The sequence below is a fragment of the Zosterops lateralis genome (assembly GCF_965231275.1).
Source record: "Zosterops lateralis genome assembly, chromosome: 6".
Classification (NCBI taxonomy): Eukaryota; Metazoa; Chordata; class Aves; order Passeriformes; family Zosteropidae; genus Zosterops; species Zosterops lateralis.
The window spans coordinates 15,868,149-15,895,365 of record NC_139761.1 but is presented as its reverse complement, the minus strand read 5'-3'; the positions used below and the strand labels follow the sequence as shown (position 1 = coordinate 15,895,365).

Below are 27,217 nucleotides of genomic sequence, written 5' to 3'. Positions count from 1 at the left end.
TATTTTTTAAGGCATTTCAGAGCACATTTTAGGAATTTGATAGTTTGTCAGGAAAAGAGAACACTTACCAACTCTGAATTACCTCATCTAATGAACTAAAAATATATTTTTTATATGTAAAAGTAAGAACTTACTCTTGCATCTAACATTCTCCAGTGCATGAGTGGGTATACATACTGATGTTTAAAACCTATCCCTGTAATTGTTGTGCTGTGTATTGGAACTGCAGCACTTCTTATACACATCTGCAGGGCCAATTATGAGCTTCATGTACTTGGATAAGGGCAACAGGGATTGGTCTTGCTTTTGAAATTAAAAATAGGAAGTTCAAATTTACCTCAATGAATGGAGTTGGGAATGAGGGAGAAGAGTTGGATCTGAGAAGGAAAGCTCCTGGATAAAGAGTCATTCATGAGCCAATTATAATTGTGCAGAGATATCTTGAGTGTTACCATTTGATTGTGGTGCTACTGCTGATTTGAGTGGGAACTGTTGACTGAGAAGTTCTTTAGAATAACCACGTTGGTTAAGACATGGTGTGGAACAACAAATATTACAACATTCTCCATCATGGCTTGAAAGATTCCTGCCAGTAATTTTGAAGTGGATGGTTAACCTGGTGATGCCTGATGCCTGATGAAGACAGGTAGAGCGCTGACAGTTTTGTTGTTGACTGAAAGGAAATCTTTGAGGAGAAACTTCATGGCTTATGTGACTGGGGCTGGACAGAGAGCAGAACTCAGATTTCACAAAGTAAATGCTTTCTGAACTGTGACAGTTTTGTTTTTTGACACTGCAGCGTCAGCGGTTAATCCAATCTGCCAATGGCTCAAGCAAAGCACTTCAGAACAGGAGACAAGAGAATATTGAAAATGGAAACATCCCTGTGGGGAACCAAGAGGAAGAGAATGAACAGGATAGTCTAACTCCATTTTCAGTGCCAGGTAAGGCTTACTTTCTAGAGGTTTATAGAACTGAAAAAAGAAGATAATTTAAATGCCAAACACTGGGTTGTAAGAAAGACAACATATATTGGGAGAGAGGAGAAAAGGGATTGGTTTGACTGAAGGAGGGATTTGCTGACAGTAAAATTGGGTGGAAGCTGGGTGGCTAAAAGCAGATCTTAGGAAAGTGTTTTCCAGTCATCATGGACAGCCATGGTAGAAGTACTGATTTGCCAGAGATGAAGGGAAAGCAGGAAAGGGAAGTTCTTATTGAAACATGTCAGAATGACCTGATGAGCACTGCACTGCGGGTGATTTTGAAGTCAGCAGACTTGCTGGAGATTGCTAGGCCAGAGGCACCTTGGTGTATAAACATGTAATAAATTGTTTTAGTGACTGTAGTAGGGGAGGCTTCTTGGATGCAAAGTCAAAAAGATATATATAGAGAAAGAGTGTTTAAAATGGTTAGAATAGCTGTATGCAATAGTCTTCCCATTTTGACATTTTTCTTTAAATTCTTTGGTATAAAGGGCTATGTATAACCAACCTGTTGTGCTGGTGCTCTTAGCACATTGCAGGTTGACTCTTGCTCAAATGCTTTGAGATTAGACACCAGAGATTAGATCAGCCCTCACAGACATGTGGACAGTCACATAATTACTGTTTAACATAAGTATTTGCTTGACATGGATAAATACCACATGCAGCGAAAAAGAAGGATTTTCTATGTTTTATCTAATTTTTTAGTGATCGCATTGCTTCAGTTGTTATCATTGTAGAAGAAATGTTTGTGATTGAACAAGAATTGAAGCCTACTATGTGAAGACTAGATGATACTATATATTTTCCTGTGTTACTGTGCTCCCACAGGAGCTTCTTGCAGTCAGCAGTTATGGATTGGAAGCAAGCTAATTCACTGAAGATAGGCCCATTTAGATGGGCTTCTGTTCATTCATGAGATGGTGAAAAAAATATTTTTATTGTATGGTGAACTAACAGGATCCAAGTCAGCAACATCCTTGTGCACATGAGCCCATTAATGATAAGAGTAGTAGTAGTAATAATAATAGTAGTAGTAATAATAATAATAGCAACAGAAACCAATAAACAACTTCTAAAAAGGAAAAATGTCTCCCCAAACCATCTAAACATCATTGAATCTAGAATCATTAAGGTTGGAGAAGACCTCTGAGATTACTGAGTGCAGCTGTTGACTCAATGCTAAGCCATGTTACTGAGCACCACATCTGTGATGCTTTGAATGTTGCCAGAGACACTGATTCCACTGCTACCATGAACACTCTATTTCAAACCTTGACCACCCTGGCATGTGTTGGCAAAAAAGGCTTTTAAACTGAGGTGTTTTTAGACAAGATTTGGGTACAAGTTTTCATTAGGGTAGGGCAATCATGCCCTTCTTATGTTCCAGGCAGCTTTTTTTATTAATAAGACATAGGTAAAATTCAGATTGCAGCTTCCTAAGTGTGTGACATTCACAATAGACAAAATGCTTTGAACTAAAGAGGGAGCTATTAGTTAAATCACTGGTCTTCTTTAAGTGCATTTTTTCTGCATTTTTGAGAAAGTCTTTAAAGATAAAGTGAGGTTTAACAGGCCAGAATGGAAACACTGGTGATTCAGTTCATAGTGGATGGAGCAAAAATTCAACCTGAGCTCAAGAGAGTCATGTGAAAGTGAATAAGTGATTGTGTAAAATCCTCATCATTACCTTCAGGTATTGTCACTCCTGTTGTCTGGAGTTGATTATCCATTGGTTGGATTCTCATTGCTCAACTCATATATTCTGACCAAGAATTCTTTCATTATGCTTTCAAAAGCACCACATTAATAAGTTTGGCAAAAATGTGAGGAGCCAGCATCATGCTTTGTTGTTTTTTAAGTACTGTGGCACAATCAGTAGCCTAAAAAAATCTTGACATTTGAAACTGGCTTCAGCAGAAAGGTAATTTGCAGACAGTTTCCAAGAATCCACTCTGGTTTTCTTTGATGTATTTTCAGTCCAGGAATAAGGCACATACATTTTCTAAAGATCAGAAGTTCATGTATTTTTTCAGTACTGTAAAGTGTTCTATGAATAACAAGCTTTCAGTTTTCAATAGGACTTTCCAACTCAACTTGTTGTGGTGTCCTAGGTAAAAAATCCACTCTTGTATTTTAGGAGTTGCAACTGCAATGTCTGTGAGTTGGCCCAACCCCTTTCTTTGTGCTGTTTTGTAGTCACATTTTTTAGCCTAATTTGGGATTTGACTTTCTTTCTTCAAATTGCATATTCTACATACTTTTGGAAGAACAAGTTTGATTTTTTCTGAAACAGAAGTAGATGTAAGTGAAGCATAAAATTTCATCTCTGAGTGATTCACAGTTATTATTTGTCATCTCAAAATGTATCTTTTGCATTTTGTTCTTTTTTTATCCTCTGTCAACAGGAGTGCTCAGCAATAAGTGTAGGGCTTTAGCCGGCAGAAATAGAGAATATAGTTGTTGCATGAAAACAGATTTCAAACTGTTTCAGCATTTATCCCTTTATGTCAAACATCCAGAGAGATTCACTCCCAGGTGTGGGTGTGGTTCAGGCCCATCCTGAAAAAGGAGACAACTTACAGTTTTAATAGCAACTACATATGATATCATTCAAACAGCCTTCGCCTTTGGTTTCTGTGTGGGAAAAACATTCTATTTAAAAGAGGTATTTCTTTCTTAACCTAACCTTTAGACTATGATGATTATCTTCCAAGAGAAAGAACTAATTTGAAACTTTACAATTTGATTACTCAATAGTTGTTTGAAAACATGTCTTAAACTTTAAAAAAAACACCCCATAGATCAGAATAAAATAGGACAAAACTGGGCAGGCATATGTTGACAACAAAATGGTGTGTTAAAGCCCTTGCATAGGTCAGTGGTCTTTTAGAGCCCAGACTCAGAAAAGCACTTCTGTGCAGCTCTTAATGGATGCTTAAATCCCTTCCATTGTCACATGTTCAGCACCCTTTAAAATACTCTGTGATCTCAGCTCCTGATCATTTCACAGGAATGAAGAACTACTTCTCTTACAGAATTGGAGCATGGGTGCTTTATATAAGTCATGATGGTGTTAGCTAAAACAGGAATAATAATTCCTAGAGCTAAAATGAGATGGCAATAAAGGAGATTAGCAATCCTATCCATTTTTGTTTGGATCCAAAATACAAAGATAACGTGTAGGATAGAAGCAAAAAAATTAAGTGTCTACTAAAAACATTTAAAATGTTTGTACTTGGTCAAAACAAATTTTTATCTCAATTTTTTTACTCCAGCCATGATTTTATGAAGAAGCCTGGGGAAGAATGAGACAGGACAAGTTAATGTTCAGCTGTTTTCACCTCAAGGAACTTCCTGGACTGGATGTAAAATTTAGATCTAAAATTCCTTAGTGTGTTTCTTCTTCATTAACCTAGTGTTAATGTCTAATTGTCATTGACTCTTTCCAAACATTTAACACTCACAACATCCTTTGGGAAGGAGCTTCATGATTTTGTGAAGAACATTTTACTTTGAACCTGGTTCCTATTTGCTTCACTTAATGTCTTCCTTTATTGGAAAGAGGTTGAACAAGGCAAAGCCAGTGTACCTCACTTGAACACTCAGGATACTGTGGCTCTTTGTAAGACAGCAAGGTTAAAAGATACAAAATAAACCAGGCCAAAATCCAGCCAAGTCTAACAAGATATGGGGAGTACTTCTGTTCAGTTACATTTTATTTTTGTTGAATTTTGTCTTGTGCAAACCTATTGTAACTGAGAGTAAAGCTCGTTTCTGTGTACTGGAGCAAATTCTTCTTTGTAGACCAGTTTTTGCTGTACCAAAAATGTCTATTTAAGAGAAAATTATTGGCATAAATCCAAATGTTTGAAGTGTGGTAAAGGCTCAGGCTGAAAATAGAAATTGGAGTTGTTTTGGACAGATTTCACAGTCTGGAATTTGGAACTTGTGTTCTGGAAAATGGAACTTCCGAGAAGAGTATCAGTAGGTTGAAAAATAGTCTGGTTTGGATAAGGATGAGAAGTAAAACCTTGGCATTTTCCAAAGGGGAAAAAAAAATGTTTCCAAAGGTCTGTTGCAGGAGAACTACAATAAAAATATTTTACTATGTCTGCTGCCCACTTGGAAGGATGAAAAAGACTGAACCTCTTTGGAAACTGTTTTACACACTGCATAGCCTTTTTCTAGTGTGCTTATACAGATAATCTCTTGCCTCCATATTTTGTAGGGTAGTTTGCAGAGCTGAAATAAATAAGAATTTTTCAAGAAGGTGGAGAGCCAGCTGCTGTGTTAATTTTCTAATGAAAAATTGAAAACCATTTTCTAACTTTTTAGTATTTTGCAACAGACATTTTCCTGTGGAAAATAATTCTGATGGAAAATTCACAATAGATCTAGTTTGTTCCATCTGTTTCAGTTGTTTGTATTTTGAGTACCATACTTGGGTGAGAAATTTGTATTTCTCTGTTTTGTTTTAGATACTGCACATGATTAGAAATTAAGTTTTCAGATTGTCTAACTTACTTAGGTTGAAGTTTTCCAAACAGTCTGAACTGTGATGAACAGCATTTTCTAACAGAAATTTACTTGCTATGTGGGTTATTACAAAGCTCCTAGTGTAGAGGCATATGTGTTACTTTTACACATTTTTGGGTTGACAATTGAATTGATATTGATAATAATATGTGGGTGTATATTCATCTTTGTAAATGCAAAGCTTAATTAGAACCAAGGGGACAGGTGTTTGGAAAATCATTTTTAATTGGAGAAAAACAAGTTGGGTTTTTTTGTTTGGTTGGTTGAATTTTGTCCTTCCCAAATGAAAAATTATAGAGTATTTAAAAAGATTAAAAAAGGATTGAAAAAATAAAAAATATTAAGTGAAACATGAAAAAAGTTTGCAATGATAATCTTTTTAGGTGAGCCTGGATGTGCCTCATTTTTATTCTAAGTTTACCATTAGCAAAAAAACCCTGGAAAAACAGCAAAACAGCAAAAATAGCAAAAAAGATAGTAAACTTTAGAAAGCCTTTCTGTTAGAAAATTCAGTTAGAGAATACCCTTCCCAATTTTCAAGTTACCTTAAGGAAGAGATTTATATGAATTCACAAACATACAGTTATGAAGCTCCTGTGTGCCAATTAGATTAATGCCTTTCAGGGATGTTACAATTTTTTTAGATCACTCAGCTAGTCATTGCTTTGTGTAAAGAGATGCTTCTTTCACTTGGGAATGTTTAGGCATGTTTTCTGAAGTAACTAATGTGTGGAGCTGAGATCTGTGCTTGACTGACATGTTTTTAAAGGGAAAACTAAGTGGAAAAGCTATCAAATTTAACTAACTACAATAATTTAGATGTGATTCTTGATGGTGTAGTTACAGACTCCACTCTGTTTAAATTTGAAAAAGTGTTTTCTCTGCAGGTTATTTCCTAGGACATGTGGGCTGTCTGCACTATGTGCCTTTGGAAGTTCTGCTTCAGACTAGCTTGGTCCCCTGGATGAAATGCCCATTATTACTTGGAACACTTAATTTTGTGCCTCTGGTTCAGCTTTATAGCAAGGGAATGTTACTGGTGAGATACAAGGCTGCTCCGTGTTGCAGACCAAAATAGAGTAAATCAATAAGTGGGGTCAATCAGTACATTTATTTCAAGAGTACACTTCTGATCTAAAGGTAAACACAAATGTCGTTTCACACTTTCATATTGAGCTCCTCTCAGCTCTCTCTGAGTGTTGCAAATAGGACTCAATTTTTTCTGTAAGAAGTGCTTTCTTTAGCACCTTAAGGGAATACTTGTTTCTTCTCAGTGCTGTGATATGTGTTGCTGTCTTTGTTCACCAGACACTATCTGTATGTAAAAGTAATTATTGTGAGCATAACATCTGGAAAGATGACTAGCCCAGGAATGTATTGAAAATTAGCAGAGCTCTTTGTTGTAGGGCTGCCACTTCATTTTCAGAAACATTGTAATCAAGCTCTTTTGTAATGATACCTCTCTGAAATACTTGGCATGCTTGGCTTCCAAATATCTGTGGAAACAGAAAAAAATGGATGTATGAAGCAGTGAAAACAACTCCTTGCAAAAAACCCCCTCATCTTCTTGTTTTACAGCAGACTGATGTGAACAGAATGTAGAGCAGTGTTGCTTTCTGTAATAAAGCAATATCCTTCCATTACTGTGGGAAGGTGCAAAATACAGTTGTGTAAGTTGCTGCACGAGCCTTTAAATCCAGGGCTCACAGGAGTGGGTGGTAGCACTGTTAAAACAACTGTGCTGGGGTCTTGTAATGGGACAGAACAGCTCTGTATTGAATAATGGCCTAAATGGGAAGGATGATTTTCTTCCTTGCAGATGTACTAGGGAGCTACTCAACAGTTGTAAAACAATTTGTCATGAGCTATAAGCATACTTCGCTTTAACATCTTTATCATTAAATCTTTTTAATTATTATTTTAGAGTGGGTGGTCAAAACCAAAACACCAGAACAGCAAAAGAAGTACTTTCAAAAGAACTAAAAAATAAATTTTGCGTCTTCTAGCTGTGTATTTATTGTGCATTCATCTAAGCCAGGTGAAGTGAATAAAGTCATTGGTTTCCTGAGGAAATAAAGTCTCGCTTCATTGAGGTTGCTGCTAAATGTACTTAAAGTCTTAAAAAACTGCCAAGTTAGAGCATACTTTAGCCCCGTGTGCCACACAAGTTCCATGACCCAGAATAGTAGGAGCTGAATAAATAGGCCTGAAGTAAAACCAAGGCCAGATATACTTAAGGCTTTATATAAAAGTATATAAAAGTTTATAAAAGCTAGAAAACCAAAACGCAGAAGAGAAGCCAATGTAGAATGCGTCAAGTAAGCTGCTTTGGCCATGGTGGTTCTGAACTATTCCAGGCTAACTGCAAATGGCCACTCAGCTTCTCTTGTTAACCCAGCAAACCCCAGAATTACACCCCCCACTCTTCCCCAAAGTCTCAAGCCTAGTTGCCATGTAATGAATGCAAATGTCACTCCCACAAACCATCTAGCTAAGCAGTTCCAGCTCAAGACGTTGTGTGGGTAAAACATCACCACTAATGGAGCCAGGAATTTAAATCTGACACACATCCATTCAAACTCAGCAAAGATAATGGAAAGGCAAGTCCTCCTCCACTAGCACTTAGATTTTCCTGGAAGTGAACAAACATAGCTGTGCCAGTGGTAAGGCACTGTGCATTCTCAGTTAAGCATTTCTTTGAGTAATTCAGGGTGCTAAACAGGATCTCAGACGAGATGCATATTCCCCAGCAGAGGCTCTATTTGTTCTTAAGGCAATTCTGTTTCTTTTATTTATGTTACTGGGAAGAGAAATGGGACTGTCTATGTGTATCAGCACCAAAGTCAGTCAAGATTACACCCACACAGATCAGAATTGGATCCATGATTTTTTCAATCAGTCATCCACTGACCCTGCATTTGGAATTACATGCTGAGGATGTTACTGGCCTAGGCCATGCTGACTTGTTGGACTATGAACCAAGCTTAGCAGTTTGAGTACACAGAGTACAAATTAACTATCTAGGAGTTTTTAAGTAATCCAAACTGTAACAAATTAAGCAGGGGGAGGTATGAATTGCCATGGGATATTTTGTAGAATATTTACAGATTTGTTAACAATTAAAGAGAGAAGTGATCCAAGAAGTGTCATTTCCTGGACAGAACAGGTAAAAGATAACTGTTTTAAAAAACATCTGTGAAGAAGTATGTGTAAGCAGAGAGAAAAAGTTCTTTCCTGTAAAATCTGTGATGGATCCTCAGTGACATGTAAAAGTCTAGAATTAGAAATAACCCTGGGACACTTCAGTAGTTTTATGCATTAGAAGTTCCACAGCCACAAACTATAAATGGGAATAAAGAGCAAAGCTCAGTCCAAGATTTTCTAGTGAGTTGATGACATCTCAAAATTCACAAGAAAATCTCAAGTTAGAAAGCTGTTTCAAAACTCAAGCAAGAAAATTTAGTTCTAGAATATATACAAAATAAATGAATAAAGACTTACATTTGGACTCAACAAGTTAAATTAGACTACTAAGTAGCCTCATAGATGATAAAAGTATTAATAATTTTTAAATGTTAAATATTAAATTTCATTGCATCCTGGTGCGCATTGGTCCAGAAGACTGATTTCAATCCAATTAAAATCACTAACAAAAATTCCTGTTAAACACGTCTTAAATCCCAAAGTCTTTGATGAAAGAAAATTACTGGTGAAATTGAGGAGCTGGTTAGTCACTGTTCTTTTTAATGTAGCTAAATAACTTCACTAGAAGATGTACCAGATAATTTCCTTCAATGTGATCAATGATTTTATTTAAAACAGCATATTTTAGTAGATCTCAAGCACAGCATTATGAGTTAATGATGGAAACGCCTGCTTAATTCTAGCATAATTCTAACACAATGTAAAGAAAGCCCAAGCCAAAATGGCCAAAATGTTGGTTGTGTTACTCTCACTTAGCCTGATAGACAAATTTGTCATCCTACTTGAAGGATGCCTCATGAACTGTATAAATAGTACCCCATTTAATTATGGCCCGGTTATAAAATAATGTTGTTTTATGTATTGAGATTACATTTGCAATACTGTAAATTTTAAACTAATTACAGAGATGTTCACTGATCTTCAGCAATGACAGTTCTTGGATATTTTGATTTTGGAGAGCTGTACAAGAGAAATCACCACCTTGTTTCCTTTTCCAAAAGTTTTCATGTACTATCTCGAGGTGGTGTTATATGCAGATGGAGAGACTTAACGAATCTAGGTCTTCTAAGTATCAGTTTATTTAAACTTCTGCCCAAGTTAGAATAATGAGGCACGTGAAAAAAAATTGTTATGTTCATAGGTTGGGTCTTATGCTTCTGTTTACTTTTGCTGCATAGAATGTACAAGTTATTTTCACCACTTGGAATTTGATTAAGATGAGAGGGTGGGGTATTTTGGTTGGTTGGTTTTGTCATTGGTTTGTTGGTTTTTTTTAAATTCTGGATCAATAGCAATACATTTGAAAGATCAACAAACCTGACTTAATTTTGGTTTTAATATCAGCTGTGATTTTAAATCACTGTAATTCTCCCATGGATTGTCATAGTTCTTGGCAGGCTTAACTGTAAGAAGATTCTGGACGAGTATGCAGAACTTGGCTGAAAGTGACAAAGCCAAGTATAGTTGAAAGGTACCCTGGAAAATGAGCTGACATGCACAATTGTAAACATCCTTCTGGATCATTTGTTCTGCTTGAAGAGCTGTAACAGTCTGGGATAGTGATAGGAAAGCTAAACTGTTTCTTTCCTTTGTCCTGCAGATGGAAAAATGAACAAAATTAAATGGCTTCTGGCATGGCCATTGATATTTGTGCTGTTTGCCACAATTCCAAACTGCAGCAAACCACGCTGGGAGAAGTGCTTTATGCTGACATTCATCTTGTCCACTCTCTGGATTGCCCTGTTCTCCTACTTCATGGTGTGGATGGTAAGTGTATGTAGCAGGACTTTGTACTGGGTGAAATGTGCATCTCAAAGTATGTAAAAATCTTCTGTGCATTTGTTAAAGAAAGGCATGTAATCGTAGTGCAGTCTCTTCAGTTCATATAATAATTATTATAATTTTAGCTTTTTGCTGTCTTCTGCAGAAATAATTGGGCCTTTACTGTATAGGGCATAATACAGTACAGGAAAGTACAAGAGAACATCTCTACTTTTATCAAATTGCTGCCAGGCATTTGAAGACCACTTTATGTTTCCTCTCATGAAAGATTGTGTTTTGTATATATTCTGCAACTTTCTATATAATTTTTGCATTGTAAAACAGTCCTCTAACATAGACTGTGTCTAAGAAATTAATTTAACACCCAAAGCCACACATTTGTATCATACTATATGTCCTTTGGAAGGTCATACTCTGTACCTTGGTTCCAGATATAGATATTCCCTTCACAAATGAGAGAGGTGCTCATTAAGGCTGCAGCCTATACTACTTTAAGAGGCAGCTGGACCATAGTACCTTGTTACCAGTCTCAGCAAGATAATCATGCCAACTTCTATTCCTGGGTCTCTGCTTGCCCCTGAAGATAAGGTTTGTCAGTGAGTTCCTAAAATACACCTTTTCTTTAGCGAAGGGTCCAATTTTCCTCATATGATAGCCTGGCAAACTATTTCAAGAAGACAACACATAGCCTAGAAGACTTCCATCCTTAGCAGTCTCTGCAGGGAAACAGCTGTCTGTCCTTGGTTCAGTCTTCTCACTCTCACAAGCCTGTTTCCTTTTCAGCTGCCTTTTCTTGATGTTTTTTCAGCCTTTTTTGGATGTTCCAGCTAAATACAGTTCCTTGTCCTTTCTAAGAGTTCTGCTGCAATCTTCAGTGATTCCCTGAGCTCTTTTCAAGCTGCATCTGGAATATCAGGGCACAGTATAACCAGATATGCTCACTTTATGATTATATGAGAGGTCATGCAAGAAACTTGTTCCTTCTTCATGTGTTAAGTTATAATACTGCCACTATATTACAAAGCAATATTGGTTGTAGTCATTTTCAGAATAAAACCAGTGAGAATCCTGGTAATTGTGGAAACAAAAAAAACTCCAAACCCACAGATTGGATTGTATCTTCTTAAAACAGCAGTATGTCATGTTAGAACAGCAAGAAATGAATATTTCGTTTTTCCATAGAATGTTGAATAATAAGACTCAAAGTCCTTTTCCTTCACAGGGTTGGTTTTAGGCTGGTTATTCCAAACAAGTATTTAATGGATAAGTATTCTGAATTTATTCCTGTTTCCACACAAGAAATCAAAGTTAAGAGTATACTACAACTGTATTGGAATGAGGAGACTTTCCAAATATGATAAATTAATCTACCTTCCTCCTTGTTCAGGTGACTGTGATTGGATACACCCTTGGGATACCAGATGTGATCATGGGAATTACTTTCTTGGCTGCAGGAACAAGTGTCCCAGACTGCATGGCCAGCTTAATAGTAGCAAGACAAGGTACTGTGTCTGCTGAAGCATAACTGCAATCTTACACATTTGCTCTGTGATTTGCTTCCTCCATACACACAAATTGTCAATGAAATTTTGTAATTTTATTTTAATCTTTACTGTTTCAGCACCTCATTAAAAGACAAAACAGTTTGCTAATTATTGTGAACCAAAAATTTTGTTTATTGGGACGGGGCATTCTAGCATTCTAGAAGGTAATTCAACCTCAGACGTCTCATGCATAGTGTGTATCAGTCAGGGTAAAAAGACAAAAGTCATAGACAAAACTTAAATGTCAGCTATTAAAAACTACATTGAAGAATATATATTGACCAGCACTTCTCCATGTAAAACTTCTACTGATTTCAAGAAGACCTCTCAAATCCAAGGAAGTGAAGTGGTTTGAGAGGATCTGGCAGAAGTGTTGTTGCTCCAAGCAGAGTTCTCATCCAAATGCAGACCTCTTTCCCACTGGAACATATGAATAGCTGCACTGGAAGGAGTTTTGGATTACTGATGTCTACATCCTCCTCAGCTGTCCATTTGAAATGGTCAAAGAACTTCTTACTCATCTTTAAATTTTGTTTAAGTTTCTTTATGTTTTGTTTTGTTTTGTTTTGTTTTTGTTGTTGTGGATGTTTTTTGTTTGTTTGTTTGTTTGTTTTGGTTTTTTTGTTTTTTGTTTTTTAATTTGTAAAATGCTGGTAGCAACATCCCTTCCTGTTGTTGAAAAACATTAGAGCTGACAGTGTGATCCTCTGTACAGCAGTAGAAACAGAAAAAACCTAATTTTATTCTTTTCCACTATTTCAATTCCCATAGCCTTTTTTTAAATCAGATAATGACATTTCCAGCACACATCACTGGGCAAACAACAAGGGCTTTGCAGTGATAAATCAAGCACTCAAAATCCCTACCTTTGTAATTTGAGATAGGAGTAGTGCTGCTAAATGTTGCTTGCTTGAAAAGTGTTATATATTTAAAGTATATAATTTTCCATGTTGCATTATTTGTTGTGTGCAGAGTATTCTCACAAACACAGTGCAACAAAGTCTTCAGAATTATTATGGAGCTACTTTCCTATTAAAGTAATTTTGCATGTGTGCATGTGTTTTAAGTGAGCAGATTTTTTTCAAGAACAAGGAAAATGTTATGTTTTAAAATTAACAGACTGCTTTAGATTAGTTCTGTTGTTCTAGACAAAAATACTGCAAAGATTCTTTGCTCTGAAAGTTAAAGTAAGCACAAGATTGACAAAAACAGGCCCAATGCCCTTAAAGAGAGTACAGGAACTTTGTACTGCTTGAATTCAAAAGAGTTGTTCACTGAAAAAATGCAGACAGATATAGATGGACACTAGCATAATTTGGATCCAAAACATTACCTTTCAGCAACTTCCTGCTAGAAGATCAAGTATTTATGGTATAGTAGTGTCTGTCTTCACTCTGTTTATTCTGAAACTATTTTTGGGACATGTCCTATTTTTGGGACAGTTCCTTTTCAGTTCCTTCCTTTCCAGTATTCACTTACTGGAAGTGATTCAATAGTTAGGCCAGTTAGGTCTAAGGGAAGTTAGCAGGGACAGAGAAGAATTTTGCCTTCCACATATCCACTGGCACTGGTGCAGAATGAGATGCCAGCCCATGGTGAGCATTATAAGTAGATTTTGAATAATACCTAGGTACTTTACCACCATTTACTTTCCTTTCCTGTAGTATTTTATTGTTCTTGAAGGGAAATTATTACTGATTAAGCCCCATGGAAGTGCATAATATCTTTGACTATCATCTGGTTGGTTATATTCAGGATCTCTTTTCATTCACATGAGATAAAGATCACATATCCACATACTAAATACAGTACATAATCTTCAGATTCCCTGTGGCTGAAGATTACTTAGAACAAGACACAGACCTCAGGTGCTGAATGGATACCACACACCCTGTAAAGGCTTTGCAAGACACAAGGAAGATGTAGTCGGAGTGAGCAATTTTTGCACGCTTTTTTCAGAAGTCAGGATGATGTTGTGGAAATTGTCTGCCTATCTCAGATACTCTGGCCAGTTCAAGGGGGGTTGGATCAATGCAGATCATTCCCCTATGGTTTCCTCCAGTACACAGAGTAATGGCCATATACTTTGATTTTATCAAAGAGCTGTTTTTTGGTTTTTTTCTCTGCAGGCCTTGGTGATATGGCAGTATCCAATACAGTAGGGAGCAATGTCTTTGACATCCTGGTGGGACTTGGTGTTCCATGGGGTTTGCAGACCATGGCCATCGATTATGGATCAACTGTACGTATACTTGGCAAATCTTTAATTTGCACTTCTTATTCTATTTTTTTAAAAATCCTAAAAAGCATGCAAATAGAAAGCAGATAGAACAAATTTAAAACCAACCTGTTGATCATGTTATTAGTTGCTAAATAAGATGTTATTTCTTTGCCAAGGAACCCTGTTAAGGAAGCAATTCTTCTTCCACAAATTGCAATTAATTTCCAGTTTGTCAAGTGGACTACGTTACACTGTGTAGCAGAAAACTATTGCCATGGATGGTTCATGGCTCTATTATTTTCTTGCTACACAACTTCCAGTAAACCTGTCTCCATGTACCTTAGCATTTTTGTCACTAAGATCAGAATAATAGCATATCTCTCTCTTCTGAGGATTTTTTACGTAAAATCTGTTATAAATGCTCACTTCTTTTTAATGGAGATGGGATTACTTTACATTCGGTTTGATTCCTTAATCTTCCCCTTCCTCATTAGGATACATCTGTTACGGATTTGCATCGTTTAAAATATGTAAGGCACTATTCAAAGCAGAAGGTGGACTTTAAATCAGTAAATTGATTTTTGATCTCCAAAGCACAGTTGTATGGTCAGCATTTTAAAAGTCTTTTCTGATTTCCACAGGTCAAAATAAACAGCAAAGGATTGGTTTATTCAGTTGCACTTTTGCTAGGATCAGTGGCACTTACTGTAAGTATTAGAGCATCTACAAGTATTTCAATTTGAAAATACTTGTTAGGTATTTACATGTTACAGAAGGATAAACTATAAATACTTAGCATTGATTCTTGTGAAGTGTCACTCTCCTAGCAATACCAGGAGTTGAAGAGCTCTGTTGATGCTACTGTTGTCCTCAATGAGGACTGAAATCTGACATTTGGTGCAAGAGATGCTGGATATGTGTAGGTCCCATGGATTTCAGTGTCAGTGTTAAATTGTTGTATCCAATAGTACTTCTGTGGTCCTGTGTCCACACCCCTAGCCTGTTTCTATGCTGAGACAAGACCTGGTGTGCTTCATCATCCTTTGCCCTTGTCTCTGGTTTCCCAAACCACCCAAAATCAAGTGCTGTAGCCCAAACCTTTAACAAAGACTAGTCTGTGAGGACTGTGAACACCAGGACTTGGAACAGACATGCTAAATGTCACTCAGCATTAAGACATCCTTGTAACACATGACTTCTTAAGATGAAACAATAACTCTATTTGAAAAGTCAATTTTGCTGGTACTTAAGGTCTGATCCTGCTTGACCCCCAGGAAACGCTCTGTAGGAAGAATCAAATCAGGTATAAGGAATCAAAAAGGTATAAAACTGTCCACTTATACTAATGTCTTTCACTAATTGCCTGTGGAGGCTTTGTAGAGGAGGTGGTCACCACTGGAGATTTCGCACTGTTGCATGACTAAGTCTTAAAAAGCTTCACATACCTGTGCATGACTTTAGTGATAGAATGACCAGGTTCAAAGTTCACTTTGCTACTAACTTCCTAATGTATCTGATCTATAAGGTGTGTGAGAACATGTTCTTTTCATTTCTTATCCCCAGCCTGCCATACTGCACAGTGCCTGTGAAACAGCACAGGTGTTCTGTAGAATTTGTATCTGGTGTTGCTGCATGCATATTGTTAATCAGCACTTTGGGAAAAAATGGGAGGTTTCTGCAGAGGTGTTACTGTGCTAGCCCTTCATGGTTTTCTGAAAAGAGTCTTTTCATAGCAGAAGCCAGATCTCCTGAGTTTGAGGCATCTATTACTGTCTCATTTGTTCTGCTGAGTACCCTGATTTTCACAGATCCTCTCACAGTAAACTCAGTGGAAAGTTTTGAGGAAAAAAAATAATAATTCAGAAGCACTGAACACCATGGAACATAGATGCCTTCATGAGGACTTTGTTGCTTTGCTACCTATAACTTTTAACCCCTTAGTTCTGGAGCTGAGCAAATAAGCAAGGAGACCACCTCTTCTGAAGGCATTGAAAGAATGGGCATTAGGTGCTGGTGTACTACTGGGACATGAAGGATTTGCAGGGGAACACTTGAGGGAGGGACATTAATTTAGTATTGAATATTTTGTTAAACAGTCGTAGGACGACTAAGACTCAGGACAGAGTCAACAACATTTGTTGCCTTTCTGGTCTATAAAATACCGAGAATATATTTTTGTCTTCCTGCAAGACCTCTAATTCAAAAGACTCTCATTTTTAGTTTATAATGGTTGTTTCCAAAAGTCTGCTTCAGAACTTAATTAACTGACACTCTGTTTGCTTGCAGGTGTTTGGAATCCATGTAAATAAGTGGAAACTTGACAGGAAGTTAGGCATCTACGTGTTGCTTCTTTATGCTATTTTCCTGTGTTTATCTATAATGATAGAGTTCAATGTCTTCACCTTCGTCAACTTCCCTATGTGCCGAGAAGAACTTTAAACTACAACAAGAAGAGAGACTGAAATTCTTCTGAATTACACATGCTGTAAATGACAGGAGGCATTTCACATTTCTACCTTCTTTCCATCGGTAATTTGAGTGTCATTCCTGCTTAATCAGCTAACGAGCACTTTTATTTATATGGAAGGAAAGCATACCTTTCTTTTAACATGTTACCTGAAGGCAACCAAAGCATTTTCCTCATGTTTGGATATTGCTGCTCAGTCATAAAGCTACATGGATCTTATGCAGAACTCTAAAAGGACCCATTCCTGGGCATTCTATTGTGGTTTTCATTCTCCTTTTTCAGACAATCAACCACCACCATCAAGGTTAGCAAGAGGATGGGAGAAAAATCTTTATAGTTATTTTGATTTTGACATTTATTTTCCATGGAAGGATAAGAGGCAATTTCAGAACCTTTCTTGGCTCAGTCAGAATATTTAAACTACAGGACCAGAAAGTCCAAAACACATATCATGGCATGCACTGTTGAGGATCATTTCCCCCTTCAAGTGCTCTGCTTGTAGAGAAACTGCACTGACAATTTTTGATGGCAGTGTTGGATATTTATCACTCTGTTCAATGGACAATGTGGCAGAGAAAGAAGAGGAAATGGTTGTATGTTGTATCACTTGTGATGATGCACACTAGAAGTCAGAGTAACTGCATATTGAAGAAGAGAATTTACATGCAGAAATTCATACTTGAAATATATGTTTTATTGTTAATGAGGAATGCTGTATACATAGATATAAACTGACATTTGTGGAATATTACACCACAAGAAAAACTTTGCATTGGCCATTGTACACCCATTGTGTAAATTTAGAAGAAACTAAAGAAATAAAATATAACTGGGTGCTCAGTAACTATCAGTTATTGTTATCAGCTGGGAGTAGTAGCTGAATATAATCCAGACTTTCTGACAACAAAACCCACCCTGATTATGATTTGGTTTGATTGATGGGAGGAAGAAGCTTATTTCATCAGTCAAGAAGTTGGTGTATTCTTCACCATTTTTTTTTATTCCCAGAAGCTTAATGAAGATGAATGTCTGACATGGAGCAGTGCAGGTTAGAGTCACCCTGACAAAAGCAAGTCTGTCAAGAGAATATGGTCCTTGATTTAATTGCATGCAAGTTTTGAAGCATGATATACTTCTTTTTAACCCCGTGTAGAAGCCAAGTTTTGATATCCTTTCCACCAGCATAAATCTGATATAAGGAATTACTCTGGATGTAATTGACAGCAAGATCCAGCCCAGAGTATTAAAATAGCGGGTAACATTCCACATTTTACCAGTGATATAACTGTAAATCACTGAGACAGCATATTTTGAATTGCTACTAAACTTTAAAAATATTTTGAAGCTGTTTGTGAATGATCACGTAAAGTTTCTAAAGAAGCACAGTTACCTTTATACATAGATTTTTAAAATTTTTTTAGTGTTTATAAACCAAACCAAACCTATCAACTAACAGTTGATGTGTTTTTAAATATATTAATATTTTCCATTAAGGCTATATATAAAAATTTGCGTCAATGAGAATATACTATAAAAACTTAGCAAATAAGCACTTACTCAGAAAGTTCCTTCTTTTGACATTTATGAAAAATAATTACGTTTATCCAGCTGACATGCAGAATACTGTTTACACCAGGCAATGAGTATGAGTTTACAATTAAAATTATTTTTTAAATTATTTTAAGACAAATTAAAGAGTGTATGCCGCTTCTGGTGTATTCTTTAAGAATTGGGTCCTAATGAGAAAAGAGCAACACATTTGTTATTTGCTTTACATTTTGTTACAAATGTCAGTATTAGTATCCATTTAGGGTTTCTTACCTTAATTAAATAGTTGTGTCATTAAACTACGAACTGAAGATGGACACAAATACAGCACTACTAAAATGCTTTATTGAATAGACAAGAATGGCAGTAAACACATTTTATCTCAAGTATGCCAATGACCCCATTTCCAGGCATTCACAACATTTTTGCTGCAGTATAAAGCTGAGGAGATGGAATTCATGCTCGTCTTTGAGTCTTCTGTTGCAGAAAGGCTGCGAAAATGTAGCTTACTGCTGCATCCCTGTAGGAATATCCTTCTCTAGTCTTATTGTCTCCCCTGCTGTCTTTCAAGAGGACACTTTGCTGCTGAAAATGTGGTGGTGGCTTAGGTATGAGACTGAAAGGAGCAGAGAGAGGCTGAAAAAATGGGTTTTTTTTCCCATATTCTGTTTTTGTAGTGTTGGAGAACTGTCTCCAAGCAAACATTTGTTCTTCTGTGTGCAGTTCAGGCAGCTCAGTTGTCCTTATATAATAGAAGAATAGTTCCAAAGTCTGATTTTGGATACGTAGTGATCAGCTGAGTTGACAGGGATGAGGACATCAAAGTTTATGCTGCCAGATCTAGAAAACGGTACTGTACCTTCATATTTCTGAGCCAGGCAACTTTAGAAGAGTATGGGCACCATTTTTTTCTGTAGCAGCCGACTCTCAGCCCAAATATGCATGAATTTTGTTTGCTAATTCCGTATGTCCTTCGCACATCATTTAAAATTACTCTGCCTAATCTGAATATCACCTGCTCCAGAAAACCAGTGTTGTGATTTAGCAGGGAACAGTCTCAGAATCCAGAACAGCCCTTACAATGTGTGACTGGTTCCTGCCACCTACAGTTCTCCCTGAAACATAAACTCACTTTAGGACAATTTATTGTAATGCTGCATTTCATGGGGTGTTCTCATCTCCATCTACTATGGGACAAGTATCATGCCATGCTTATCATTATAAATAACATTTGTAGGATTCTCCTTTGACACTGCCCCATGACCAAGGATGTATTGTTTGCCAAAGAATTATGAAATGCTGTGTCAGGGCTTTGATGACATATAATCACATGAAGTACTTTAAGAAGCTCCTAAGTAGTCCTTGCCCATATGTTAAAATAAATAGTTGTACACTAAGCCATGCAGGTAAACTGAATGGTCCAAGAAAGATCCGATTGACAAATTGTTGTATTGCAGATAAACCCACATCAGAATGTATCAGTCATTCAGGAGGCTGTTGCCGAGTAATAACAGACTAGTGCCTTTCACATGTATACAAAAAAAAAAAAAAAAAAGAAAAAAAAAAAGAAAAACAAAAAAAGAAAAACATTAGCTTGTCTGGTCAAGAAACCATTAAAAATTTTGCCATTTTCTAGTCAAGAAAAGGAGTGATTTGTGCTTGGCTCTCCTCTGTTAGCACAGTTCTATACTGCAGCTGTTCAGATTGTGTCTATAAAATTTTGTAGCCATTTTGTTTCATTAACTGTTGGAAAAGTTAGCTGGCTGAGTTTGGAATGTATGTCACAATGTTCTGTAAGTTAACGTTCAGCTCAAGAGTGAAAAGAAAGCTGGTGGATGTGAGAGAGAAAACTGTTAGTGTGATCTGAAATTTGCCAGCATACTAACACTGAAAAGTAACAAGACTCAGAAAAAGATATCCCATATCCAGCAAAGCTTAACTTCAATAGGTTTGATTCCATTTTAAAGCTAAGCATCGATCCAAGTGCCTTGCTGGATTGTGTCCTAAGTTGACAGCAGAGCATAGTTTCTGGGTTTTTTTATCATACTCAGCTCTTTCCATGTTCTATTGGTTTTGTAGTCTAAAGATTTTACTTCTTTCTCAAATTAAAAGGTTTGACCAGAATCTGTGGACTTCTGCTCTGCTGATACCACTTTGGATTTCCACTCTTGTAAATAAGGAACACATTCCTTGTCTCAGACTTCTCAGCTGTTCATCTGCCCTTGTGTATGAGCAGGATCAAAACTGAGTTACAGCTGGCCAAGGAGGGCTATTAGCAGCTCTTTTGTGCTCCAGTTCCCCTGGAGTAGCACAGTCCCACATAGACCCATGGAGTGTAATCCTGTCTGTAGCGAGGAACTGGGAGTGTTTCCATTGAGTTCAGCAGTGTTTGATTGCATTTATTTACCGTAACTATTGTACTGCATTTTAAAGTATTGCTTGAGTAAAGATTTCAAGCTCAGGATCTGCGTGTCTAAATCTAAGAAGCTGCAGATATGATTATCTTAATGTCTCTTTGATGGTCTAATGGCTTCTCTCTGGGCTGAAGTCTAGCCTAGAAGAACACCTTAAGTCTTCCCAACAGGTACAGCATAGTCAACCATCTTTCTCCTGGCTCAGTCATTGGCGTGCCAATTTTGTTTTGTTTTTATATGTTTGCTGCAGCTGCTACAAAGTTAGCTTCTGGTTTTAGATTATATTTGTAAACTTTCTGTCAACATGTAAACAAATGGTGCAGGTCTTTACTAATCTAATATTTAGCAATTATAGAGAAGATTCTATTCTGTCTTTGGTTTCCCTTGTGACTCTGCTTTGATTACACTTGTTTCTATTATGTGTTTGCTCTAGTTGCACAAATGCCTCATGAGTTTTGTTGTCTTTCTTTCTTTGATTTCTTGCAATTGTAATGCCATTCACTTGTGTCCCACTGTTAGTTGGTTTTGGTAGAGTTCTTTAAGCTGTAGAAATACTGTCTGATTATTCATGCCAAGGAAAGATCAGACATTATGTAATATGAAACAGACACTAAAAGAATTCTGATAGCCAGGTGAAACCAAAGAATCTTCCTAATTGAAGTACCTTGGGGCTTAATGTTCTGTCATTGCAAGCCTCAGATCTCTGTGGTATTTGTGTTTAAACACTCAGAAGAAAATATCTGCAGCTCATGCATTTGCTGCACAATTTTCTTTCTATTTCCATGAGTCTGAATGGCACATCTTTCATTTTGTTGGATGATGAGATTTATGTGATTGTTACCCAAGTAAATGACCTGTTTAGTTCCAGCAATTCTGTACCAAACCCATTATCAACCCCTTGAACCATTTGGAAAAGTCTGTATGCAAGTGTTCAATGTCCCACTGAAGAAGAAAATGCCATTCAACTGATGTGTGCATTCCAGTTTCTGACCTACCATGTACATGTTTAAAACCCTCCTTTTGAATAATTTGAGCATGCACTTTTCTCACATTTTCCCACATGTGAGGTCCTGATGGTTTTCCCCCAGAGAAGTCTGTGAGATCCTGTTCATTCCTCTTTTGACACATGAGATGTGTGTGCCTGCTTCTCCACAGGCCAGGATGTGTAGTGATTGTGGCAATTTGTTCATCATGTGGTTCATGCCATACAGTGCACTGTCTGAAAAAAAATGAATAATTATGGGAAGTTAATGCCATTTGGATATTTTCTTAGAAGAATTGCCAGTTGGAATTTAATCCTGTTTTTCTTTTTCACTTGCACAAAGAATGTAGGCGATCATTGGTGTCCTATCACTGAGATGGTCTTGATAAACTTGAACAACAAATAAAAAGATTGTTTTATAGCACTAGGATGGTTACAAATTGCAAAGGTATCAGAATATATGAAAAGCAGACAGGTATAATCTCTACAAAGATTAAAAACATCTGAGATGCTTCCTTTCAGAGGGTTTTTGCAGAAAGATTATGGCCTTTATTCATATACCAGTTATGTATGCAAAGAAAACTTGTAAATCTGCTTCCCCAGCAACACCTGTTTCAAATGGCTGTTACTGCAGCAAAGTTATGACCAAATTCTTGCCTTCACATTCTTGGGAGTGGTGCCAGTGTCCTGGTAGTTGGCACAAATTAATGTCCTGGTAGCTGGCACAAATTAGTATCAGTGGAACTGAGCATAGAATTTGGCTCACGGTATCTCCTCCATTGCAAGAAATTCTTCAAAATCATTTATGGTCACTAAAATAACTTCTGAACCTTTTAAAAACCTGTGTTTCATACTTGCATTTGCAGTGCACCTTTCAGAGGTGCAATACCTCTTTAAATATTATGAAAACTTTCTAGAACTGCTTGCTTTGAAAACAGAAAGGGATGGGTTTGTAAACTGTAAATAACAGAAATCTCTCATGTTACTTATTTTTTCAATGACTGTGACCTTATGCACTGTGAATGCTCTGTGATATGGGGTCCATTGTACAGATAAATATGTCATGAAATCCAGATGGATTTAATGTGATAATTTGTTACAAAATGTTGGCATGATATTGGATTATTTTTGTTGTGAGAATTTTAAAAAATAGTTAACTCAGCATTTATAAAGATTATAGCAGTCAGTATTATAATGCACTATATAAAAATATGTACACTATCAATAAATTATATAAACAAGAGTGTTTACTGTTTTTTTCTCAGATGATGTAGTAAGTTTTTTTCTCAGTAGATGTGAAATGTTCTCATATATATTGTTGAAAATCTAAAATTTCGGGACCCAAATAGGTCATGTACACCTTTTTGGTGAATTCTGGACCCTGCTGAACTGAGTGACAGAAGCCCCACATTCTGTGTATTCTAGGGAGTATTGTCTGTATCAAGCCATTATTTGGAGTGAGTTAAGTGTAACAGTTTGATTTGCAGCAATTCTGAAACACACAATTTGCTCTTTTGGGACTAGAAAACTGAGAACTCAGTTTGCTGAGAACACAGTTTGCTGTACTGAGGCACTGGTCCAGAAGCAATTCTGGCAATCTCAGAAAAACCCTGATCAAGAGCATTTTGGCTGTATCATCATGTTGGTGTCCAGCAGGTTCACACTGAGTACTGCATGCTGATGTGAGGCTGGAAATAAGGTCCAAAGGCCATGCAGTACTATTTTATTTTCCCTGTTCCCTAGGCACTGGAGATACTCCTTCTTACCCTTGATTGTCCATTTTCAGCATCCCTGAGTCCATCTCAGGGTGTGTGGAGACTCCTTGTGGGGGTATATTGAATATAGTCTGTGCTGGGCTTAGGAAAAGCTTTAAATGCAGTTCTTGGAAAAAAGGAGCTAAGAGTCTATTTATTTCATCTCATGGCCTGGTGTATTAACAGTTTCATTAGACAAGAGTCTTCTCATGAAAACTGCTAGCCAGTTTACTAGCAGGAGATACAAGTTGAAACAAAGCTTGAGCATCTTTTTCTTAAGCACTGTGCGTGAGATTGGAATCCCTACTGCTGTATAAACCTGGCATTAGCCACTGTGGGCTTTTTTGCATCTAGAAAAAAGTCTTATGCAAGTGGAGAAAAAAAATGCATTCTCTGAATTTTGCAAAAGATTTCATTCTTTAGTGTATGGTAGGCTAAATTTTTCTAAGCTGGGGAAAGAAAATGATTCCTTCTTAGGCACAGAATTAACTTCTAAAAATCAGAATCTGAATGTGAAAAGTGCCCCTTCATTTAATCCTTCCATCCTTGACATGGTGACCCGTCATGATCTGTTATGTAATAGGCTCTATAAAAGGCACATAATCTATGGATTAGTGACACAATAGGCATGACAGTTCCTGAGGGCTCCTTTCACAGGCCATATTATTGATGCAGCCTCTCCCTACTGTATGGAAAGCAGAACTGTCCTGTAATCTGGGCATATTCTGAAAGCCCTTTATTGTAGCTCAAGTGCTCATTGTACTTAATGGCTTCCCCCATAAGCCATTTTTAAACCTTTCCAACACAGCTGCATAAAACTACAAAAAAGGGCTGCAGAATGCTGTGGCTTAAGATGGAAAGAGTGAATCAGTCCTAGAAGAGACATGAATTCCTCTCATTTGGCTTGGATTTATAACAGGGGAATGTCAATTTGAAGTAACTAGATATTATTTTGTCATTTTGCTTTTGTGTAATTTTTTCTTTCCAAAGCCTGATTCTAGAACACGTCACATATTAATCCTGTCAAATCTCTGGCTCTAAAAGACATCTAGTAAAGCTTGGACAAAATTTGTCTTCTTTTTCATATTTTAGATATGAAAATATCTAATATCTAGTATATCTAATATATTATCTATATTTTAGATATTTTATTTTACAGAAATACTGAGTATTTTGCAGAAAATATGGGACTTTTAAAATTAAATTTGGTCAATATCTTTAACAAAACAAATTTCAAAGCTTCGAATTTCTGAAACTGCCTTGTTTACATTGGAAATAGTATGAAAGATTTCACTCAAATCACGTGAATCTGAGATAGCACCAAAATACTGGAAATTTGTATTCTGTATTTTTGCCAATTTTTTCCTGGACCTTTTAAATAGTTGTAGTAATTTTTTTTTTTCTTCTTCCCTAAAAATATAATTGGAATTGTCTAACTCTGTTGTGTTCTGTATTTGCAAAATCTTTGCCTAGGACGGCTGCCCATTTGTGTGAACAGTTTTCTCTGTGAGCAGGTCCATGCAAAGCAGCAGAATTTTGCAGTTTTTTGTCTCAGCAAACCATTTTTTTCCAGCACTGCAAGGGCAAATGCTGTGTGGGACTGGTCCCTGCTGAATTGCAGGAGAGAGAAGTGGAAACTGGGGTAGAGTTGAATTTGTGTGGTGCATGTAGGCAATTGTTCTTGTGCCAATACCTGAGGGAAGTTTCAAAGGTGGCCAGCTGGTGAACAAATCTAGAACATATTTTTTTCTTGGACCTCTGAGCCCAGAACCCACACAAAGATTCAGATCCGAGACCTGACAAGTCTGCAGTAAGGCATGAGTGAATCTCAGCCAACCAGTTTGTCTTAGAGGACTGTATTTTTCATTGAATGAGTTCATCATTGCCCGAAAATGATTCCAGGAGATGAAGCAAGGAGATCCTTAGTATAGCAGAAAAGAGTGTTACAAGATACAGTAGCTGAAAATTTAAAATTAGATAAGGCAAAAAATCGAGCATGAATTTAAATAATATCAGCAACTAAGCACTAACATGCCTTACTTAGAAGAGTGGTGAATTTTCCATCATACAGTCTTTCAGTAGGGCTCTTTCTAAGATAATAGTTTCTAAGATAAATCCGTGTAAAAGCTAGAAGATAAATTTCCTAATGTGAACTGAAGTTACAGTCTTTATTAAAAAAAAAAAAAAATTAAAAAAGGAAAATTTTTGTCTTGTGTTACATCAAAGGTGTGATTTGGTGATTGTAAAAGTCTCCCTGACCCTCTCTCTAGTGCAATGCCAGCAGAATTGGCTCTGTGTTTTACTCTGAGGTCTAGTTTCCCTGTTGCCAATACACTGGCAGCTCCCTGGCATTTGCATTTCCTCTGTGGACTGTGTGACACTGTCCATTTTTCAGAAGGCTGAGAAATTCCTTCTAAAGATAAAAGAGGCAAAAAGTCTCCCAGTCCATTCCATGCAGCTGCTTTTCTCCACCTCTTCTTTCTACTTCTGCCTTATTTTTTTCCATGATGTATTCTCCTAACATCAAATATTTCTGGAGCAATGGGGCTGCCAAGCAGGAGTGCCACCAGCCCTGTCTGACAGCACATCTGTCAGCCCCCAGCCTCCACAGCTGGTGTGTGTTTGGTCAGGTTTCCCACACAGCAAACCCTCGATCACTCCGGTGCCTGCAGGTCAAACGTGCACGGAGCCCGACGGGAGCTTCCCAGCGTGGAGAGCTGTTCCTTTGCCAGCAGTCACACAAGCTTACCATCAGCTTTTGCTTTAACTGGAAATGCTTCTGCCAAGCTGTCCTCTGCCGGCGTTAGACGTTTCATTTTCTCAGGTCCTGTGTAAATATAAAGGTTTCCAAGCTCCATCTGGTTCCAGTTACTCAAGCAGTAGAAATACACATGCTTCAGGAATTTGCAGAGGGAGACTTACTGCTTTGCTGCCTTACAAAATCCTTTACAAAGTTCACTGTGCTCTGTTGCCTCCTGATATACCTGTAGTCTGTAAAATGATTTCCTCTGAAAGTTACTCAGGTTAGAGAAACAAGCTAGTTGAAAGTCTCAGGCCCTTCTTTCTAATAAGGTTAACCTGCCTGAAGTACTAAATATGGCTTTATAACACACACACACACACTCACACACACACACACCCTTGACCACCAAAGACTGCCTCTTCCTGAAATCCCCCGTTCATATAAATACAGGAAGTAGAAATAAGAGAGGCTAAAATCGGATCTTCTTGGTAGTTTGCTTTCATTTCAGTGCTTGTTTAGTCCTCTGCCCTCCGATACTACTGAACCTGAAGCTGGTTTTAAACATCTTCCCCCTCACGCCCTTGAAATACCATCTACAGTACAAAACTTGAGGATGTGGAAGTTCTGCTCAGCGATGGGAAGGAATTGCTTTTCTGACCGAGGAACTCTCAAGCCACTGTGATACAGAAAGTGACCTAAAGTTTGCTGTAATGATGAAAACATCAGCAGAAGAGAAAGGAGCCAGGGATGACTCAGGGTAAGTCCCGAATCTTTAGTGACTGCTCATTTTTAATAATTGTTGCTTTCCTTTTCCTACTTAACAAAGAATTCTCAGCTGCATTTGTGAGCTGACTGCTGAGTTACCAGTTACACAGTCACAGTGGTGTGGCATGACTGTGTTGTAATTTACAGTATTTCCTTTAACTGACATGTTCAAGCTAAAAAACAAACTGCAATACCTTTATTTAGCTTGAACCCTAGCTATTTAAGGAAGAGGGATGAATCTCAAGCTGCCGTTTGGGGCAAAGGACAGAAA

At 37.2% G+C, this 27,217-nt stretch overlaps 2 protein-coding genes across 2 annotated transcripts in view; both read left to right on the top strand.

The window, feature by feature from the left end:
* Window positions 1-17,584, top strand: part of SLC24A4 (solute carrier family 24 member 4) — a gene marked incomplete at its 5' end in the record, with an annotated part of 81,924 nt that extends 64,340 nt beyond the window's left edge. Inside the window, 6 exons of the mRNA XM_083863130.1 lie at window positions 800-944; window positions 10,327-10,493; window positions 11,896-12,010; window positions 14,182-14,294; window positions 14,915-14,980; window positions 16,560-17,584. Of these exons, the coding sequence (XP_083719256.1) occupies window positions 800-944; window positions 10,327-10,493; window positions 11,896-12,010; window positions 14,182-14,294; window positions 14,915-14,980; window positions 16,560-16,712 (759 nt within the window). The 3' untranslated portion in view covers window positions 16,713-17,584. The remainder of the gene's footprint in view (window positions 1-799; window positions 945-10,326; window positions 10,494-11,895; window positions 12,011-14,181; window positions 14,295-14,914; window positions 14,981-16,559) is intronic.
* Window positions 17,585-26,294: 8,710 nt separating this feature from the next.
* Window positions 26,295-27,217, top strand: part of RIN3 (Ras and Rab interactor 3) — a 65,532-nt gene continuing 64,609 nt past the window's right edge. The window contains exon 1 of the mRNA XM_083863129.1: window positions 26,295-26,938. Within this exon, the coding sequence (XP_083719255.1) occupies window positions 26,892-26,938 (47 nt within the window). The 5' untranslated portion in view covers window positions 26,295-26,891. The remainder of the gene's footprint in view (window positions 26,939-27,217) is intronic.